At 44.5% G+C, this 22,666-nt stretch overlaps 1 protein-coding gene across 3 annotated transcripts in view; it reads left to right on the plus strand.

Annotated features, from left to right (window-relative positions):
- ZFP91 (ZFP91 zinc finger protein, atypical E3 ubiquitin ligase) overlaps nt 1-22,666 on the plus strand; it is a 96,863-nt gene that overhangs the window by 53,496 nt on the left and 20,701 nt on the right. The window contains exons 4-8 of one of the 3 annotated variants that reach the window (XM_089683690.1): nt 1,137-1,176; nt 2,684-2,785; nt 8,097-8,189; nt 11,483-11,599; nt 12,541-12,591. In XM_089683690.1, the coding sequence (XP_089539816.1) occupies nt 1,137-1,176; nt 2,684-2,785; nt 8,097-8,189; nt 11,483-11,599; nt 12,541-12,591 (403 nt within the window). The remainder of the gene's footprint in view (nt 1-1,136; nt 1,177-2,683; nt 2,786-8,096; nt 8,190-11,482; nt 11,600-12,540; nt 12,592-22,666) is intronic. The other 2 variants (XM_089683692.1, XM_089683691.1) reach the window with 2 other exon arrangements.

Genomic DNA, 22,666 nt, shown 5'->3' on the forward strand with positions numbered 1-22,666 from the left:
TCTTTTGAGAGGAAGATTGAAATCTATCTTGATGAGGATTGCCAGTTCCATGATCTGCAAATATTCATCCCCCATTTGAGTTGCCTATATTGACCGGTGTGCTTTGGTCAGAATTTCTGGTAAGAGGCTGAACCATTCAGTGTTCTGGTGATTGTGGATCGTGGCAACTTCACTTGGAACATTTTAAACTGGAATTTTTTTTAATTGATTGGACTTTGTTTTTTATGTTTTTGATTAGCGCTGCAATTTGATTTCTTTTTCATTAGAAAGGTTTGCACTACAGGGGACACCAGAGCTAATATTTGAATATAAAGCATTCCAGGTGTGTGCTGCATTTATAACAGGGCTTACTGCACATCAAGCTACAATTGATGAAGATCAGTGTTATGCTTGAAACTGCGCAGTCACGCTAATTTTTGTATGAAGATACACTTGAAATAAAGAGAAAATGTTTGCAACTTGGAGATCTCATTCTCATTTGTTTTTGGATGTTTTATATGGATGGAATAATGGGAGCCCATTGTTAATTAGATCTCCCAACAGATAAGATCTGCAACACAGCAGGAGTTACCTGTTACATATACACACACAGGGGCAGCACAGTGGCTAAATAGTTAGCACTTCCGCCTGGCAGTTCTGGGGTCATTGGTTCCAATCCCAACCACGGCACCACCTGCCTGGAGTTTGCATGTTCTCCCTGTGCCTGTGTGGGTTTCTTCCAGGTACTCTGGTTTCCTCACACACTCACACATGCTGGTAGGTTAATTGGTTCCTGTCTAAATTGGCCCTAGTATGTGTATGTATGAATGTAAGTTAAGGACCTTAGATTGTACGTCCCTTGAGGGTTAGGAACTGATGTGAATGTACATATGTAAAACGCTGAGTAAATTGACAGTGCTATATAAGTACCTGTAATAATAAAAAAAATATATATATATTTTACAAACTATGCACAAAATCAAAGTTCTGTTAACAAAATATATATGTAAGCACACTGATAGATTTATTTAAATTAGATTGATCACTTTCATGTGTAAATCTAACAATCATTATAGTTTGTGAAATATACACTATACTGTGGTTTGCTGTATGAAGGAATACTTGTGAGTTCATGATTCTTGTTTTGTGTTTTACAGAGATAGATGAGGGACCTTCATCGTACACAGCTGACATGAGGTGAGAAATCAGGCTCCTGAAGTAGGCCTGTCATTCCAGGTATTGAATGTAATCCCCTGTGGTTTCTTTTGTGCAAGTTGGGTTTACAAAGTTTTTGTGTGTGTGCAGATCCAGCGATAAAAGGGATGTCTCTAATGATTTATTAAAGTGTATAGACTGCACTGCCAAAAAATGTGAATCAAAATTGTTAAACCGTTTGCCACATGTGAAAATGCAAAAAATGAACACCACCAGTAAATACAAATAATGTCCTATGTATCAGTAAGTCCCATTCAAATGATAGTTGCTTGAAATACAAAAGATGAGTGAACAGGTGCTAGTGCCATTTAGTAACAGAAAAAAACAGGGAACCACTTCCAGGTGAGCCCACATGGATTTGTGCTCACTACAAAGGATGGAGCTTCTATTACTTCTATTACTAGATAGGTCTTACTGCTCTTTTTTTGGTTGGACCCACTGTGTGTTTGTCACCAACTTGACCATTCATATGTACCAGGAATGTGATTCCTTCCCATGCAAGACACCGCCACATAATTAACAATATCAGGAAAAAGGTACATTGCACATAGCAGCCAACTTTATTAAATCCTACATAACCTAACATAGACAAATTCAAAGGCTATTCCAGTCCATACACTGAATTTCAGCATATCAATATACAGAGATTCAGTGGATGCAATTATTATAAACAAAAAAGTCTAGCGTTTGATGCATAGCAACTTTTCACTGTGTTCCCCTGCGGCCAGGCACTTACTAGGTGATAAGGACCTCTGCATAGGTAGAAGGTCTAATGCACACTCTTGAGAAAGTCTCTAATAAGGAAACACTAAGTGGAGGGGGTCAGTGACATCATCACGCTGCATCTACGTGTACTCATGCAGTCTGCAGCTTTGGAGATCTGTGAAATAATGGGAATAGATTGTTTGCAGAGGAGCAAGGAGGAACATTATGACACGGGGAACATCTAAAGCCCCGTACATATGATGAGAATATTGGACAAGTAACTGTCTGTTTTTTGTTTGCATGTTAGTCTCATATCAAAAGTGAAGGGGTTACTAAAGTTACGTAAATTCTTGTACGACAGAATAACATTTCTGAAGTGTAATGTATTTGTATTGTATTTTTGGACAAAAACTGTACTGACTAAACGAAAATTTGTAAGATCTGTTACAATTTTCATGCTTGTCCCTTCAAATAATTTTGGATGAAAGCTGTGTATGAACAATTAGATTATTGTACGATCGCAAAAGCGGTATTTTTCATACAATTTTCTAATCGTGTGTGCTAGGCTTTAGATCACATATGTGGGAAGTAATGCTCTCACATAGTTTGTTTGCATTTATTTAATTCACAAACACAGCAGCTTTTTGATAGTGTTTTTTCTTTTTTGGGGATAAATTTAGAGAAGGATATGAGCACAGAATTGGGATTATTTTTATGTAAAATTGTACAATCATGTCACATTCCTCATCATTCACCTCCCTGACCTTTCTTCTGTACCTCCCAGTGAGACAGAAGACCAGGAGGAAGACGTTTTAATAAGTGAGGAAGACGTTCCATTCAAGGATGACCCCACTGATGAGACATACAGACCTCCTCAGTTAGAAAGGTATGGTATGTCCCATTCATTACTTCAGTTAAGGCTAGGTTCACAGTGAGAGCTGTGAAAATGTGAAATAGACTCCCTCAAGAGTTGATTCTCTCCGTGGATTGCTTTAAAAAAAAGTCCTGGATTGTTTCTTAGATACACAGAATATAACTGGATACTAACATTTATAGGTAAAGTTTATTCAGGGAATATCCGATTGCCTCTCGGGGGATCAGGAAGGAATTTTTTCCCCTGCAGGAACAAGTTGGATCATGCTTTGCTGGGTTTTTTGCCTTGCTCTGGATCAACTGTGGGTATAGGATTATAACTTTTTTTTTTTTTAATGGTTGAACTGGATGGACTTTTGTCTTTTTTCAGCCAGACTAACTATGTAACTATATGCGGCTCTGCAAGCAACAGTTTGCATGGGCACGGCAGCCCATTCATTTGAATGGACTGCCGTGCCTCTTGAAACACAGGGAAAAGGTCCCTGCAGCTTTTTAGAGATCGCAGCCCACATGGGAACCGCAAGTGCACTGCAGTTCCCAGCGTGGGATCGATTTCTAGTGTGTGCGGTGTGCCATTAGGATTGTTGACATCCATGCCCATCTAGCGTTTTTCCGTGTGGGTGGCTGTGGGAACTGGTGAGAATCCGCAGTGGGAACCACCCGCAGAGATGTTCACCTAGCCCAGGGGTAGGCAATCTGCGGCTCTCCAGCTGTTGTGGAACTACATTTCCCATGAGGCATTGCAAAACTGACAGTTACAGCTGTGACTTGCACAGGCATGATGGAACTTGTAGTCCTGCAACAGCTGGAGAGCCGCAGGTTGCCTACCCCTGACCTAGCCTAAAACATATTAGAGCATCTTTCAGATGTTTATTGCTAAATTAGGTTTGGAAGTGAAGATGGATCTGAAAAAAACTTTGGTGTTCAGGACACAGGTGCTCACCAAACACTAGGGACACCTTAGATCAGCCTTTCTCAACCAGGATGCCCAGGCACCCTGGGGTGCCTTGAGGTTTCTTCAAGGGTGCCTTGGCAAAATGTCTAAAAATTGCCCAAAACTTGTATACAAGCCAGTGGGTGGAACAAGCCTGCCTTTTAGTTACACAAAGCCACAGGTTTCCATTGTGCATCATCACTGCCTTCTAGCCACCGGTGTCCCGACAACCAATGACATCGTCATTTGATAAGGAGGATGTCAACTGCCTGCACAGCACCCTAGTTTGACCCTCCCCTTCCATATCAATGCTGGGGTCACATTAGCTCAGTGATGGAGAAAAACTGAGGGAGAAGAGAAACATGGGAATACTAGTCAGTACCAGTGTGCAAAAGTGTATTTGCTTTGGAAGAATAAATCATCTCTAATGTTGGGTGTCATACATGTGTGGATGTTGCTGCGTTATATAAAGCTATTAGAATAGTTTTTCACATTTTAGAATGTGGTGCCTCAAGACTGTCTATAATTTTAAAGGGTGCCTTAAGACTGTCCATAATTTTAGAGGGTGCCTCAGGACTGTCCGTAACTTTAAAGGGTGCCTTGACTGAAAAAATATTAAGAAATACTGCCTTAGATAAAGTCTTGAAATACAACAAAGTGACAAATGAATAGATCAATATGGTGATTCTCCATTAAATATATATATACCTGATCCTTCCAACTAAAAAGCAGTTTAATTATACCTGACCTTCCTGCTGATTTGCTCCTTTGGCACTCTGTCACTTATAACACTTTATGACACTTCTTGTCTCAGAGAACAGAAGAAGAGAAATCTCCAAAAAGTGAGGGGATATAGCACCTTTGACAGCTGTCACCAGAACAGGTGACTGCCTTAAGTGATTTTCCCTGTACCTGTATTCCGGTGACATCTGTAACATTTTAGACTACCCTGCTCTCTCTGTCTTCCTCTTTGTGATAGATAGTGGTCACTAGGGCAGAAAGAGCGAGCTAAACTTCCCATTTGGAACCTAGACAGCAATAAAAACCCCAGAGAGGTTTTAACTCCTCCCAAAACTTAAAATCGAATTCCAGGATAAACCTCCTAGCACGTATACTAGCTAACCTGTGTAAGAAAGATGTATATAGGTAGAACTTGCAGTGCCTCTCTAAGCTGAGATAAGGATCTCCCACCGGTTGCAGTGAAGGGGGCAGGCGCCTCTGCACCATTCAGGGGTTTAGAAGCATCATCGGAGAAAGGAAGAAGAACCGCTCACCGACCCAGTGCATGAATATGTGGATGAGTGTGGCCTGCTCTGTTACCATCCCCAGTGTGTGTGAGGTGACACATGTCAGAGATTCTGGCTGGAGCAGCACTAGCTGAGGTCACGTTCATCCACATATTCATGCACTGTGTCGGCAAGCGGTTACTTCTTCCTTTCTCTGAGAAAGATGGATAAATAACTATTTTCAGGCCGCTCTGGTCCGGCCACATGACTTGGCTTCTTTCAGCCAGCAGCAGCTGCAGGGGAAAGGAAGGAGTGCTGACAATGGATGGGCCAGAGAAAGCTTATGGATGACATCAGTGCTCTCAGATATTGCCAGCCATTGTTCAGTGCTCTTTCCTCTCCCTTGTAGCCGCTGCTGGCTGACATGGGATCACATGACTGGAGCATTCTGAAAATTAGATATGTATATAAATTTTTCTTACATAGTTTAATCAGCATAGGTGTTAGGAGGGGAGAGGGAACATTTTTAAGATTAGTTAGGTTTATCCCGGAATACTACTTTAACCTCTTAGCGCCGGCACCTCCCGGTCTTTTAAGAGTTTCAGAAGTCGGGAGACGGGCGGGGTTTTAGGGTCATGTGACTGCCGTGGTTCGCCGTCACGGTGGTCACATGATTGGAAAAGGTCCCGATCGAAAGGGGAGATCGGGACCTTTCAGTGAGTCGCGGACATATGTGATGGGAGCGCGCAGGGCACACGCTCTCAGCACATATGTATTTTCTAATTGCATGCAAATATGCGGCCGCTCGGCATCAAAGCCCAGACGCCGAGAGGCCGCATATTTGCGTGCGCTCAGCACCAAAGGGTTAAAAATAAATTTGGTGGAGTTCTACTTTAACATCCTACTCTGGGCACAAGAAAAATGTGCCCTTTCAGGTGGACCCCCCCCCCCGCACTACAAAGATTAAATGCTCAATATGTACAGGGGTAGTGGTATAGGCTATAATGCTTACCTTATACCTTGTTCCAGCAGGCTTCCTCCATACTTGACAGCTGCACTTTGACATCATTTTATACAATGCAGGATATATACAGGTGAAACTCAAAAAATCTGAATATCGTGCAAAAGTTCATTTATTTCAGTAATGCAACTTAAAAGGTGAAACTAATATATTAAATAGACTCATTACATGCAAAGCAAGATAGTTCAATCCGTGATTTGTCATAATTGTGATGATTATGGCTTACAGCTCATGAAAACCCCAAATCCACAATCTCAGAAAATTAGAATATTGTGAAAAGATGCAATATTCTAGGCTCAAAGTGTCCCACTCTAATCAGCTAATTAAGCCATAACACCTGCAAAGGGTTCCTGAGCCTTTAAATGGTCTCTCAGTCTGGTTCAGTAGGAATCACAATCATGGGAAAGACTGCTGACCTGACAGCTGTGCAGAAAACCATCATTGACACCCTCCATAAGGAGGAGAAGCCTCAAAAGGTAATTGCAAAAGAAGTTGGATGTTCCCAAAGTGCTGTATCAAAGCACATTAATAGAAAGTTATGTGGAAGGGAAAAGTGTGGAAGAAAAAGGTGCACAAGCAGCAGGGACGACCGCAGCCTGGAGAGGATTGTCAGGAAAAGGCCATTCAAAAGTGTTGGGGACTTTCACAAGGAGTGGACTGAGGCTGGAGTCAGTGCGTCAAGAGCCATCACACACAGACGGATCCTGGACATGGGCTTCAAATGTCGTATTCCTCTTGTCAAGCCGCTCCTGAACAACAAACGTCAGAAGCGTCTTACCTGGGCTAAAGAAAAACAGACCTGGTCTGGTGCTCAGTGGTCCAAAGTCCTCTTTTCTGATGAGAGCAACTTTTGCATCTCATTTGGAAACCAAGGACCCAGAGTATGGAGGAAGAATGGAGAGGCACACACTGCAAGATGCTTGAAGTCCAGTGTGAAGTTTCCACAGTCTGTGTTGATTTGGGGAGCCATGTCATCTGCTGGTGTTGGTCCACTGTGCTTTATTAAGTCCAGGGTCAACGCAGCCGTCTACCAGGAGATTTTGGAGCACTTAATGCTTCCTTCCGCAGACGAGCTTTATGGGGATGCTGACTTCATTTTCCAGCAGGACTTGGCACCTGCCCACACTGCCAAAAGCACCAAAACCTGGTTCAGTGACTGTGGGATTACTGTGCTTGATTGGCCAGCAAACTCGCCTGACCTGAACCCCATAGAGAATCAATGGGGCATTGCCAAGAGAAAGATGAGAGACATGAGACCAAACAATGCAGAAGAGCTGAAGGCCGCTATTGAAGCATCCTGGTCTTCCATAACACCTCAGCAGTGCCACAGGCTGATAGCTTCCATGCCACGCCGCATTGAGGCAGTAATTGCTGCAAAAGGGGCCCAAACCAAGTACTAATACATATGCATGCTTATACTTTTCAGAGGTCTGATATTGTTCTATGTACAATCCTTGTTTTATTGATTGCATGTAATATTCTAATTTTCTGAGATTGTGGATTTGAGGTTTTCATGAGCTGTAATCCATAATTATCACAATTATGACAAATCATGGCTTGAACTATCTTGCTTTGCATGTAATCAGTCTATCTCATATATTAGTTTCATGTTTAAGTTGCATTACTGAAATAATTGAACTTTTGCACGATATTCTAATTTTTCGAGTTTCACCTGTATATTCTATTGTCTTTCTTATTTACTGTGTACTGAGAAGAGGTACAGGTTCACTTAATTTGCAACTCCCCAGAAGCACATAATCTGTTCTTTGCTCCCCCCGCCTTTCTATTCAACCATAAATTAGAGCATTCACAGGGTTGTGGATTTTCTCCCTGTGTGGCTGCACTGGTGGTCTGAGTGGCCAGTCACTATGTATGTTTAACCTACTATGTGCAGAGTGGTGACAATCTTTCTTTCCCTTTAATGAAAAAACACTAGAAACACTTGGAAAATAAAAATATAATAAAGATTTTAGTAAACTGAAGATGCTTCTGAATAGTTGAAGGGACAGGTTCCCTTTTTGAATATTCAGTGCCAGGCATATTATAAATTGATCTCTAAAATGACAAGGCCTTTTTGGTCCTTTCCGCCCCTTTCACTGTGCTTGTTTATTTTCTCTCCTTTGCTCCTCCTCCCTTTCCTCAGTGAGGATGAAGATGATGATGAGGATATCTTTAGCGAGGAAGAAATTTATAAAGATGACCCCAGAGACAAGAGTTACAGACCCCAGATGAACAGGTACAGTGCTCATGTGTTCGCCTTTTACATGAAGGGAACTTTGTCCTGGCTTCAGTTGTAGTGACACATGGATCAAATATGTAGATTGGCATTGTAGGCTTTCTTGGCTGCTTGTTCCATGTCAAGGACTCACTAGGTATTGAAGCCAGGATGCTGCATGTTCATATACAAGTTGACATTGGCAGCTGGCATATTATCCTGACAGGTTCTCTTTATAGAGTTTCTCCAGAAAGCGTAAAGGTACGCTTTCCACTTTCTGTGGTCACATAGCGTTGCTGAACATCTTTTAGACGTCACAGCCCCCCATTGGAAATCCATTGGTTGGCAATATGGAAAAAAGTGTCAGAAGGGATCAGTTCAGCCTAGGAACTCCAACTAAATGTAATGGCGTCTCTGGAACATAGTAAAAAATCTTATTGATCTTAAGAACATAAAAGAAAACGTATGGATCATTGGTGCTGGTAGACGTAGGGATTCTGGGCAGGACATTCTGGCTGATTGACAGACCGGGATGGAGGAAGCAGAAAACATTTCCACAATTTTAATCAAGCGGTAACCTCTAATGGGACAGGTGTTCAGTGATATGCAGCCCTCTGATTAATTAAACTATTTTGGTAGACAAACACAGACTGTTGTTGTTCACCTCCATCTGAAAATACTAATTGTCCTGCTACTATTCTAATCCCCTGAGGGGGGGGCAATGAAATAAGCAGCTGAAATAATAAGCATTCTTAATTAAATTGGAACTTTACCCATACAAAATGTTCTTTAGCATTGAACATACATTCCACATTAATAATGATGCTTACAAAATGAGCGTGTGCTTTAAATTGCCTCCAGCATTGCTCCTATTTCTTCTTGCTGGAGGATGACATTTTTCTGCAGCCCAGAGCCCCAGAACAGCAGTGAATCTTTAGGCTGTTAGTAAATCAGTCTCTTCAATTTCGGCACAGTGCTTAAAAGTAGAGGGCAACTGAGCATGTGCAGAGCAGGGTAAGACAGTCTATTACTGGATCTAGCAGGACTTATGCAGGCCATAGATGGGGAGAAAAACGGCCGATTTTTCGTCCGAAAATAAAACCGGCCGATTATCTTATCGTTAGTGGACGATTTTGTCGGCCGTTTTTCGTGTATTTTGGACTTTCAGATTATCGGTGATGTTGGAAAATTTTCGAAAAACGCCCGACTTTATCCTCATTGATGGTCAAAAACGAACGATCGTTTTCCGAAAAAGGATCACAAAGGCCACAAAATGACATCATTTCCCGTTATAGGTTACTCATTAATCGGCCGATTTTCGTAATAATTGGTGGTCAGGTAAGTTTTTTAGACCGACCGATAGTTCGTTAATCGGCCGAAAATCTGCCGTTTTTCTCCCCATCTATGGCCTGCATTAGTGTTACTAAACCCTGGATCTTGCATTCACTACAACTGGTCTCTTATAGTACACAGAACATGGAAATGCAATTATTTTAATAAATAGAAACTGCTAAATACCTTTACTCATCAGCAGTTAGAGCAGTCTTGTGACTTCTATCAGTGTCCAGCAGAGCACTGGTTAAAGCTTGTAGAAGGAGTTTTCTTTCTGCTGTAGGAGGATGCAGAACCCCTGACCGCTGTCTGGACAGTGCTGATTGGCCCTGTGCTGATCACATGCACTCTCCCAAGAAAAAAAAAATAAATCTCTAGCAATACACACCCAACTGAGCATGTGCAGAGTGTCTCCACACAATATGTCTTATCAGGAGATAAAAGGGGGGCACTGGAAGAAAGGGAGGATCAGAGTCAGGATCAAACCACCTTTTTATTCAATGCAGAGGATTAACCCCTTAGGTTCCACAGAGAGTATAACAAGCATGCTTTACTGCATATACAGCCTGATTTTTACTGGGTTTAGTAACACTTCTATTCTACACTTCAATTCTATGACTAAAGTTATTTTGTAACTTCTTTTAACAGACTAAACTGTCCAAAGTAGCAGTTAGAGGGTTGATCCAAACCATTTAAAGTGGAGCTAAATGTATCAATTTAATTGTTTTCCAAAACCATTACATTCTATGCATGCCATGAATGATAACTGTCATAACAACTTTTTTTTTCTCACTGAACTGTCATGCTATCAAAGAATTGGTATAAGAACTGATCACATATGTAGCACCATGGCAACTGCAGATCAACAGTAGCAAGATGATTCCTTCCATGGATGTAAAGAATGGGAGCATTTAATTCCCCTTTAACACTGTCAGGGGTGCTTACAATGCCAGTCTACATAAATATTGCTTAAATACAAAAGGCATGTGTATTCTTGTTCTCTTTTCCTTTTTTCCTGTAGTAATCCAGCATTATTTATTTATTTATTTATTTCAGGTACTTATATAGCGCCGTCAATTTACACAGCGCTTTACATATATATATTGTACATTCACATCAGTCCCTAACCCTCAAGGGGTGTACAATCTAAGGTCCCTAACTCACATTCATACATACACATATTAGGGCCAATTTAGACAGGAGCCAATTAACCTACCAGCATGTCTTTGGAGTGTGGGAGGAAACCGGAGTACCCGGAGGAAACCCACACAGGCACAGGGAGAACATGTAAACTCCAGGCAGGTGGTGCCATGGTCGGGATTTGAACCAGCAACCCTAGTACTGCCAGGCGGAAGTGCTAACCATTTAGCCACTGTGCTGAATTAAACAACTACTAAACCTTGCCTTTACACAACAGCTGCCTTTAATAAAGACTAGTCACTGCTGCTCTCTCCATACACAGAGTGACTGGTCTGTAGATGGTAGGCCTGCTGGGTCCTTTGTTAACGCTGCTCTCTGCACAGACTATGTGCAGAGCAATGTTGACGTCACTACTGTTATTAACAAGGAAATATCTGGGCTTGCAGAGGCATTGCAAACATTTGTAGACATTGAAGAAAATATTTAATTGAAAGCTTTCCTGTCCCAAGTTCCTCATTATGTGTTAAGGTTCAGTTTGATTCTAAAAAAATATTTTTTAACTGTTGGGGTCAGACTAGTGACTAGAGGTACGGCAGAGTTTAGGAACATTTTGAGACAGACTTTACCATTTTTTTCTTTTTTGGTGCTGAATTATCAGCGTCGTACTCCCAGTGCCAAAAACGAATGCACAGGACTGAATGAATTGTGTCAGTGATTGCACCAGAACCTTTCAAAAGTGACCTGAAGCAGAAAAGTTACAGATGATTGTATACCATGCATTCTCTTTGGCTCCTTTGTTTCTTTCTGGCTCTCCTAGTAACATTTTACGTATTCTCTTATAGGTCATCTGGAGGAACTAGGCGCAGAGGTCCACGCAGCAGGAAAGAGTCGGGTACTGTGGAAGTGAAGATGGAAGTGAAGGAGGAGAATCCAGCTCCAGGCCCAGAAGCACCTAGAAAGTGAGTGTTTCAAAGTCCACCTAAACATGGGTAGAACATGTAACATGTTTCAAAGATGAACGTGTCCTTTAACCACCTGCCGACCGCAGATATCCAAATGACGGCTACACTGCGGCCGGCCAGTTCTGGGAGGGCGTCATATGACGTCCTCCCAGAATGCGCTCTCCTGCACTGCCCCGGCGATCTCCGTGATCGCTGTGTCCTACGGACACAGCTGATCACGTGATGTGGTAAAAGGCCAATCACAGCGGCCTTTTACCTATGTGACCAATGACACGCTGATCACCGGGAAATGCAATTGCCGGTTCTCGGCTGCACTTTCCTCACGCTGTGAAAGCGTGAGGAAAGTGCTGCCGAGAACCGGCAGTTGTCAGAGCAGGGATCGGCACCGATCATCAGGGCACTGATGATCATTGCCCTGATGATCGGTGCCCAGCAGTGCCACCCACCAGTTCCGCCCACCTGTGCCCAGCAGTGCGCCCACCTGTGCCCAGCAGTGCGCCCACCTGTGCCCAGCAGTGCACCCACCTGTGCCACACACCTGTGCTCAGAAGTGCCACCTACCTGTGCCCAGCAGTGCCACCCACCAGTGCCTATCAGTGCAGCCCAGCAGTGCTGCCAGTCAGTTCCCAGCAGTGATGCCAGTCAGTGCCACCTATCAGTGCTGTCTATCAGTGCCACCTATCAATGCCGCCTATCCGTGAAACCTCATTAGTGCTGACTATCCGTGCCGCCTATTCGTGCCACCTCATTAGTGCTGCCTAACAGTGCTGCCTATCGGTGCCCATCAGTGCCGCCTATTAGTGCCCATCAGTGGTGCCTCCAGGGAGGTTAAAATGCTTTTCTTGATGTTAAGACTTTAATTATGTTTATCTGCTTCCTGAAGTCTCTTTAAATTTGTAATTCTGCTTATTTTCTTTTTCCTGCATGCCTTCTTACAGGAGAGGCCGCAAGCGCAAGGATGACAAAACTCCAAAACTCCCAAAGAGGCGGTGAGTAAATGCTTGCATGAGAAAATGAACTGCAGTTCTGCTGTGCTTTGGTAGATACACTTGTGCTTCCTCCAGGGCTCCACAAACTTGTGACTGGTTTGAAACAGTCAAAGGCACAGAAAAATGTTTCAGCTGACCTTACTTCTAAAAAGCATGCAAGAAAATACCAGGTAGAGAAAAGAGACAGCAGCGCCACTCTTAGTGTAGACGGTTAAAATCGGGCAGATGTAATGGTAAAATTGCACTCACATAGGTAGGTAACAGGTAGGCATTGCAAGTAATAGGGGTCCAGTGGGAGCATCAGGTCCTTTGGCCACGCTGTTGGTGTTTTCCCACCACTCTGGTGTTGTCCAGGGCTCGGGGGGTATCAGAGGGGCGCAGGGAGGCTCACAGAGATGTCACCGCATGGACTGGGTTTTCAAGATGGCGCGCGTTCAGCGCATGCTCGCTCCTTTGTCAGGCCAACGAAAGAGTGAGCATGCTCCTACTGAACCTCCATTACTTGACATGCCTAACTGTTACCTACCTATGTGAGTGCAATTTTACCATTCAATCTGCCTGATTTTAACAGTCTACACTTAGAGTGGCGCTGCGGTCTCTCTTCTCTACCTGCATTAGGAGTATCTACAAGCTCTTACAGCCGACTGCCTCCTTGGACAAGTCCATACTACTATAAGCCCACCACTACAGATGGACTTGGACACCACCTCCACATGGACCTTCTACTAACCCCCATTGCTGATGGTCCATCCCCAAACGCACACAGGGTAGATGCGTCTTAGCGCTCCCTCCCCCCACTCACTTCTTCAAGAAAATACCACACCATCACAATTAATAATTTACACAACCTGTAGTGTGAATAGAAGGGAACTTGTGGGAATTTTAGGGACAATGGGGGGATTTACTAAAACTGGTGCACTCAGAATCTGGTGCAGTTGTGCATGGTAGTCAGTCAGCTTCTAACCTCAGTGTGTTCAGTTAAGCTTTGGCAATGAAATTTGCAAAATCTGTTGCAGCTCTGCATAGAAACCAATGCGCTTCCAAATTTCATTGCCAAAGCTTAACTGAACACACCAGTAGTATATTTTTTGTTTTTTCTGTCTGCAGCTAGCTTTCTTGTAACAGCCATCCGAGCGGATAATTAGCCGTTGTATTGCTTACCATAGAGCCCATGGAGGACTGAAAGGTCTCCTATGAGCTGTATGATACAGGAAACCAGAAAAGGCAAGTACTATTGTCACTTCCAGTTTCCCCGGAAGTAATCATCATTTTTAAATCTTAAGAGCATTTGATCACACCGATCTTGGTGTGATCAGAAACTTTTATGGCAGAGGTCCATAAAGAGTACCTGTCGCTGCCTATTGCTGTTTTAATTCCTTGTGAGAGCAATAAAAGTGATGAAAAAATAAAACTAAAGAAACAGTGTAAAAAATAAATAATATAATAATAAAAAATTGAAAGTGCCCCTGCCCCACCACACTCATGTGCAAAAGCAAACACATGTTGGTCCCATGCGCATATGTAAACGGCAGCCGCACCACACATGTGAGGTATTGCTGTGAGCGTCAGACAGCACCAGACCTCCTCTATAACTCCAAACTGGTAACTTGTAAAGGCTTATAAAGTGATGCTTATGGAGATTTTTAAATACCATATTTGGGCACCATTTCACAAGCGTGCGCAACTTCACTGCGTGATATGTTTGGTATCTGTTTACTCGGCATAACACCATTCTTTTATATTTTACAAAAATTGCATATTATATTGTGTTTGTATGCATTCAAATTCATGAAAGTGTATTTTTTTTCTCAAAAAATTACGTTTGAAAAACCACTGCGCAAATATCATGTGACATAAAAAAATTTTCTAGCAAAAATACTGTTTAAATGTAAACCGAAAGTGTCAGAAAAGGCTGGGTCTTTAAGTGGGTATACAATGCCGCCTACAGAAGAACTGAAAACAAACAAACAAAAAAAAAACCTGCCTAAGGTAACCCCTCCTACTACCTGCATGCCTCATTTTTTTGTTAGTGTCCTAGGAGGATGGACTTTTCTTCAGCTCTGATGGGAGAAGTCTAACCTAATTTTGCTAGTATAATTTTTTTTCTGTTCAAGATTTTTTTTTCAGTCAAGTCCTTATATTACTGCTAGAACTGTTTTCCTCATTGCAGCTGTCTGGTTCCTCCATCCTTAGCCTAGTTTTTGGAATGTCACTCTTGGATCCCAAACAACTGGACGTTTCGGGACTAGCCTGGTAATGACCCTTGGGCAGTGGGTTCTATGGAAGGAGCTTTCCAGACCTCATTCTGGTAACAAGTTAGCCACAGAGCACTTTATAGGTTCAGAGCCATTGGCATTGCCATAGCGCTTGCCCTGTCTCTGAAGACTTACTCTGTGAGTAGGCCATTTGGGCCAATCACCTGGAACTACCTGGGAATTGGAAACACCCTTTGATACTTTGCAAACGCATTCTGAACTTGCTCCCATTCGGAAAGGCATTTGGCAAACAGTGGTCTACCAAAGCTTTGGATCCCTCAATGGGCGACCTGACCAACTGACTGGCCAGCTGGGTCACACGTGTGCTTTCTGGAGATCTGCTCTGAGTTTTCCCTCCTAGAACCACCTCCTGCCCCATCCCCTTATCTTCACGCTGCCTGCTTTCACCCTGCTTGGTGATGGGCAGGCTATTCATACAAGTAAGTCTACAATTGGTTGCCTTCATTTTCTATAGCTTCCTTTCTGCATGTGATGCTGTGGAGAGACAGAACAGTTGGAACATAGCTCAATCTGCGTCTTTCAGTGTGTCAGGTGCCTCCTGCTCCAGCCCCCTTATTCATAAGGCCAGCTGCAACCACAGCTACTGGGCAGTGCTTACAAGTCGCTTTAACTGTGCTCATTTTATGTTGGTGGGATCTGCACTAGTGGCATCAAAGCTTCTCTTTCTTTGCTACATCAGAGCTGAAAATGAATGCAAAAGTGCACATACTTACTGTCCCTCAGTAGCACTCCTGCTGGGGAGCTGCATGCATTAATACCACCTTTACTGTACACAAACGCATTTGGGGGAAATGGCTACATGGCTGTATTTTTGCTCCCCATAGGAACAGCCAGCACAAACAGAAATAAAATGCTGTTTTTTGTTTTTTTTTTACATGCACTTGGTTCTCTGTGGTGTTTGACAATGATTTTCAATTTGTGGTGATACTTCTTTAAAGTAGTTATAATCCCTTAGCATTTTTTAACCTTAATGCATTCACAGCATTAAATAGACTGCAGTACATTTACAACCCTGTCCCCCCAAAAATTACTTAACTTGTCAATGTTGTTGGTTCCAGCACAAGCTGCATTGTTCTCTGAACTTCTGGGTTGAAGAGGAAACAATGAGAGTAGGTGAAACGATTTGGCTCCTGCGGCTGTCTAGGAGAAGGGAGCTAAGCATGGCTTGCTGGGCTCTTTGTGTTTGAATGGATGCATACAGCCCCTGCAGGGTGTGCACACATGGTTTCTCCTTAGCAGCCAGCTAGCTAAAGGAGATACCTGCAAACAAGAAGGGTTGGGCTGCAGTACGGGGACTGGATGAGGGGAAAAAAGGAGAATTTTAAAGGAAGTAGACTATACATATTATTATGTAAGGCTGGATTTCTATAACTAAAATAAAAAAAAAATAGGGTTAATTATTAAACTACTTTTGTTTTTTTCTAGCAATTTCTTTTTATTCAGTCAGGATTCTGGCTTGCCACATAACGGTTTAATGCTTGCATAGGGGGTCGAGCAAAGATGTAATTCTGCTGGGTGGAATGTCACTCGCCCATTGCACGCTCTCTGTCCCACCAGACAGTATGGGGTTTATTTACTAAAGCTGGAGAGTCCAAAATCAGACTCCCTTCTGCATAGAAACCAATCAGCTTCCAGGTTTCATTGCCAAAGCTTCATTGAACAAGCTGAGGTTAGAAGCTGATTGGTTTCTATGCAGAAGGGAGTCTGATTTTGGACTCTCCAGCTTTAGTAAATAAACCCCTATGTGTCACGTACCTGATAGGAGACTGAATTGATGAGGTCGGCCTCACTTGTGTCACTAGCCCTGACCCCGCTGAGGTTGGAACAGAGGGAGTCTAGGCACCAGGGGGACAAGAGCACCTGAGGTGGTTGCTTGTGGCTCTTGCAGGTGATGGCCTGAGAAGACAGTGTATCCTCTGATTTGAGTATTGTAATAGCAGACAGAGCAGGTTCTGGATAATGCCTGATGTGCAGCAGAGCAGGTAGGTAGCCAGGACACAGGACAGGAGCAGGGTCAAAGGAAGCCAAGGTCATCAGTCGGGCAGCAAGGTACAGAATCAGTAGGAGAAGCCAAAGTCAGGAGCAGAGCCGAAGTCAGGAACCAGGAGCAGGAGAGCAATCAGAGTCGGGTCAGGAACAAGCCGGGTCAGCACCAAAGGAATCACACAGGAACAGCAGGACACAGGGGAAAGCTGAAGACCAGTCAGCAGTGAATCATCATTGAGGTGCTCCTTAAATAGCCCAGCGCCGACAGGCGCGCCTGGGTCCTAGTGCCCACCTGCCTGTATGCCTTGTCGGGATCCTGCGCCTGTGCAGATTCATGTGCTGCAGCGATCTTCTTTTTCCCTGACATTGCCCCCCCCTTATGGGCAGCCTCCGGATGCCCACTAGGGCTCGTTTCTCAGGATGACAACGGAGGTAGGCTTGAACTCTCCGTGGGGTATGGACATTAGCGGACGGTTCCCAGGAGTTATCCTTTGGTCCGTAACCCTTCCATTTGATGAGGAACTGGGTCTGTCCGCCCCTTTTCCTACAGCTCAGAATAGCCTCAACCTCATACTCTTCATTCCCTTCGACCAACACTGGCGCAGGCGACTCTGGATTCCGGTTGGGAAACCCACTTGGGATGCGTGGTTTCAACAAGGAGCAATGGAATACTGGGTGAATCCTCACATTTTTTGGTAATTCAAGTTCAAACGCTACAGGGTTCACCTTTCTCTTGATGGGAAATGGTCCCAGAATCCTTGGACCAAGCTTCCTTGATGGACAACTTAGTTTCAGGATGGCCGTGGATAGCCAGACTTTGTCCCCCTGTTTCAGTTCCAGGTTACTCCTTATTTTCCTATCAAAAAATTTTTATTGCTGGCCTGAGCCTCGGAGATTGTTTTTTGTAGGACTTCGCCGTTCTTCCTGAGGAACTCCATCCTTTCTTGTACTGCCAGCACAGCGGCCTCTACTGGTATTTCTGGAAGAAAGGTGGGGTGGCATCCGTAGTTAGCGAAGAACGGAGATTGCTTGGTAGCGGAATAGATGGAATTGTTATAGGAGAATTCCGCTAATGGAAGGAGCGAAGTCCAGTCGTCTTGCGAATACGAGAAGCATCGGAGGTATTGCTCCAGAGTTTGATTTGTTCTCTCCGTCTGTCCATTTGTTTGAGGATGGTAAGCAGATGAGAAGCGTAACCTGATCTCTAATGCCTCACACAGAGCTTTCCAGAATTTAGATGTGAACTGCACTCCCCGGTCAGATTCAATATTCAGGGGAACACCATGTAATCTTACGATTTCTTTGATGAAAACGGAGGCAGTTTCTGTGGCCCCTTTCAAGGGGATGAAATGAGCCATCTTAGACAGGCAATCAATCACTACAAAGATAGTGGTAAATCCTTCAGATGGTGGCAGTTCAACGATAAAGTCCATTGAGATCATGCTCCAAGGTTTTTCTGATACGGGCAAGTACTCCAACAGGCCCCAAGTCTTGGCTTTATCGGATTTATTTCTCAGGCAGACTGTGCAAGATCTCACGTAGTCCTGGCAATCCTTCACTGTGTTTGGCCACCATAAAGAACGGGAAACCAACTCAGAGGTTTTGTGAATCCCAAAATGACCTGCTAGTGGATGGTCATGACATCTCTGGAGAACAAGAGTCAGGAATTCTTCGGGCACAAAGATCTGCTCCTTGTGGAAATACAAGCCATCCTTTAATTGCAAGTGCATATTCATGGGAGGTGGGTGACTACTCATGGCTTCCTTTATCTGCGTAACAAGGTCCATCTGAAGGAGTAAGAAGTTTTGGCAGGCAGGATTGTGTTGGGTTCAGACTGCGCAACTGGGTCGGGGAACATACGGGAGAGCGCATCAGGCTTGCCATTCTTGGATCCAGGATGGTATGTCAGATGGAAGGTGAAATGAGAGAAAAATAGTGCCCAACTAGCTTGTCATGACCTGAGGTGTTTCACCGGTTTCAGGTACTCAAGATTTTTATGGTCTGTGAAGATGAGAATGGGATGAACTGCACCTTCCAGTAAATAGCGCCATTCTTCCAATGCTGCCTTAATGGCGAGTAATTCTCTGTCTCCCACGTCATAGTTCCTTTCGGAAACACTCAATTATCGGGAGAAAAATGCAACAGGGTGCAGAAGGGATTTGAGTCCTTGTCTTTGGGATAATATGGCTCAAACTGCGTTCTCCGAAGCGTCAACTTCAAGGACAAAAGCAAGAGCAGGGCCCGGATGCTTCAGAATAGGTGCGGATGTGAACATAGTCTTTAATTGCTCGAAGGCTGTTTGAGCTTCGGGAGTCCATTTAAAGGGAATATGCTGCCTGGTAAGCTGTGTTACTGGTGCGATAATTCCAGAGAAATTCTTGATAAATTTTCTATAAAAGTTAGGAAAGCAGTGCAGCGCTTTATTGGTTTTGCTGTCTCCTGGGATGGGCCATTCTAAGATGGCAGACACTTTTTGGGGGTCCATAGAGATGCCCTCAGAAGAGATCACTAGCCCAAGGAACTGGATGGATTGCCTCTCAAAATCGCATTTCTCGGCTTTTGCATACAAACGATGCTGGCGTAATCTATCCAGAGTCTTCTTTACGTGCTCCCGGTGGCTTTCTATGGTACTGGAAAAAGCCAGAATGTCATCCAGATAGACAGTGAGGAAGAGATCCAGGTAGTCTCGAAAGATATCATTCACTAGGTGTTGGAAAGTTGCCGGGGCATTACAGAGGCCAAAGGGCATCACAAGGTATTCAAAGTGTCCGAACCTAGTTCGGAAAGCCGTCTTCCACTCGTCCCCCTCCCGAATTCTCACCAGATTGTAAGCGCTCCTGAGGTCCAGTTTTGTGAAGAAGCATGCTCCTCGCAACCTTTGAAATAGTTCGGGGATCAACGGAAGGGGGTAACTATTCTTTATTGTTATCTTGTTTAAGTATCGGTAATCGATACAGGGTCTGAAAGTATGGTCTTTCTTCTCCACGAAAAAGATACCGGCTCATGCTGGTGATGTAGAAAGACGAATAAAGCCTTTTTCCAATCTCTCATTGATGTATTCCCGGAGGACCTATAATTCAGCCTCGGATAGGGGATAGATTCTGCCGAAAGGAATTTCGGCACCGGGCAGGAGTTCAATAGGACAATCGTATGAGCGATGGGGAGGAAGGCAGTTGGCACTTTTCTTATTGAAGACGTCCAGATATTCATTGTATGCTGCAGGAACAAGTTTCATGGTCTCAGGGTCAGAGTGAATGCCGAGAAAAGGAGTTGCCTCAGTAGTCCCTTTGGGAGTACAGTGATTCAAACAATATTCTGAGGTGAAAGAGATTTCTCCGGACAACCAATTGATGGTTGGGTTGTGGGCTTTTAGCCAGGGCATGCCGAGAATAACTGGAAAAATTGGAGAGGTAATGATGTCTAAGCATAGGAATTCCTGGTGTCCCACAGTAGAGTAGCAGAATATTGGTATGGTTTCCTGTGTCACAGGGCCAGACCTGATACCAGATCCGTCAGCCAGGTGAACAGCAAGTCTCTGTGCTTTGTTACGGAGCGGAATCTGGTTTTGCATAGCGAATTGTGCATCCATAAAGCAGCTACAGGCACCTAAGTCTATAATGGCTGGGACCCTGATTGTCCTTTCGGCCAGTTGTAGCTGCAGATGAAAAGAGAGATGTGCCCGACTTGCCCCTTGAGGGTGCATCATGTAGAAACCGTTGGGAGAGGATCTGTGGGATTTGGCCGGGCAGGTGGCCACAAAATGACCTGCATCACCGCAGTAGAGGCAGAGGTTGGATTTCTGCTGCAGATAACTGTGGCTTCCAGAAGCTTCTCCTAGTGGAGTTGGTGGGTAATGCTGATGAGGCCACATTTGTAGGAGGTCCTAATTCAGAGCATATCAAAACTTCCCATTGGTCCTCTCGTTCTGCCTTTCCTGAATTCGGCGGTCAGTCTGAATCGCCAGGTTTATCAGGCTCTCCAAGCTGGTTGGCAGCCCCCACTCGAGCCAGCTCATCCTTCAGATTTTCGGAAAGACCGAGACGGAACTGGTGGCGGAGAGCAGACTCGTTCCACTGGGTATCAGGACACCAGATACGGAAATTAGTGACATAGTCTTCCACAGGTCTCTGGCCTTGTTGTAGCTTACTGAGCATGACTTCAGCAGTTTGGCGCCGGAAAGGATCATCATAGATTTGTGCCATCGCTGTAAAGAAGGAGTCCACAGAAGCTAAGGCCGGGTCATGCAACTCACGTAGGTGGTAGGCCCAGGACTGGAGTTCATTTCTGAGGAGTGTGATAATGAATCCCACCTTAGTGTTAGGTGCCAAGAAGGTCCTTGGGAGCAGGGAAAAATATAACTCACAGGAGTTACGAAAAGTCCTGAACTTTCCGCGATCCCCTGTAAAGAACTCGGGCGTAGGCACCCGGGGTTCCAGCAGAGCAGAAGTTTCAAAGGTTATACTGGTCTGTGTTTGCGTGACCGCATCAAGGGTAGTATTGAGGTCTGTGTCTAAGAGGACATTAGAGTCTGTTCGCAGTTTGCTCTCCAAGTGCTCAAAGTCTTTCCGTAACTCATGCATTACGTTGAACAAGGTAGTTACTGCTTGGCGAATGTCCCCCAGTTGTGAGGCCTCCCTTTCAGACTCCATCATGGCTGACTGGTACGGTCACGTACCTAATAGGAGACTGAATTGACAAGGTCGGCCTCACTTGTGTCACTAGCCCTGACCCCGCTGAGGTTGGAACAGTGGGAGTTTAGGGACCAGGGGGAAAAGAGCGCCTGAGGTGGTTGCTTGTGGCTCTTGCAGATGATGGCCTGAGAAGGCAGTGTATCCTCTGATTTGAGTATTGTAATAGCAGACAGAGCAGGTTCTGGATAATGCCTGATGTGCAGCAGAGCAGGTAGGTAGCCAGGACACAGGACAGGAGCAGGGTCAAAGGAAGCCAAGGTCATCAATAGTCGGGCAGCAAGGTACAGAATCAGTAAGAGAAGCCAAAGTCAGGAGCAGAGCCGAAGTCAGGAGCAGGAGAGCAATCAGTCGGGTCAGGAACAAGCCGGGTCAGCACCAAAGGAATCGCACAGGAACAGCAGGACACAGGGGAAAGCTGAAGACCAGTCAGCAGTGAATCATCATTGAGGTGCTCCTTATATAGCCCGCCCAGCGCCAACAGGCGCGCCTGGGTCCTAGTGCCTGCCAGTTCCATCATTGGTGACAGGCGCACCTGGGTCCTAGTGCCCACCTTCCTGTATGCCTTGTCGGGATCCTGCGCCTGTGCAGATTCATGTGCTGCAGCAATCTTCTTGTTCCCTGACAGTATGTATTATAGCTGCAGGAGGTCATTTTACTGTCTCGCAGCTACCAACACAGTTGTCCTCAGTCTCAGCTTTTGGTCTTACTTCTGCATTAGGCATCATGGGAAGAGCCTAAAAGTGACCCTCTGGCACTGGGCCCCATTTGAGTTCTTTCCAGACTAGTTCTGGCTAAGTTGGCTGAAGAGTGCGTTCCAGGTTTAAAGCTTTTAGCACTGGCTCTGTCTCTGAAGACTTACTTATGTGAGTAGGCCATAAAGACTGGGCACTGGGAGCTCCCTCATTTTTACTATTTGCTAGGCACCTAATTTGTATCCCTATTTTCTCCTGCTGGCTTGCCACATAAGGTGTTAATGCTTGCATAGGGGGCCGAGCAAAGAAGTAATTCTGCTGGGTGGAATGTCTCTTGCAAATTTCACACTCTCTGTCCCACCAGACAGCACTGAGGAAGCATCTTCCCACTGCTGTTCCTCTTACTAGAGCCACACTGAGCTCAGATCTC

This window comes from Staurois parvus, unplaced genomic scaffold (genome assembly GCF_062004578.1).
Source record: "Staurois parvus isolate SC_StPar_1 unplaced genomic scaffold, SC_StPar_1.0 ptg000320l, whole genome shotgun sequence".
Taxonomy (NCBI): Eukaryota; Metazoa; Chordata; class Amphibia; order Anura; family Ranidae; genus Staurois; species Staurois parvus.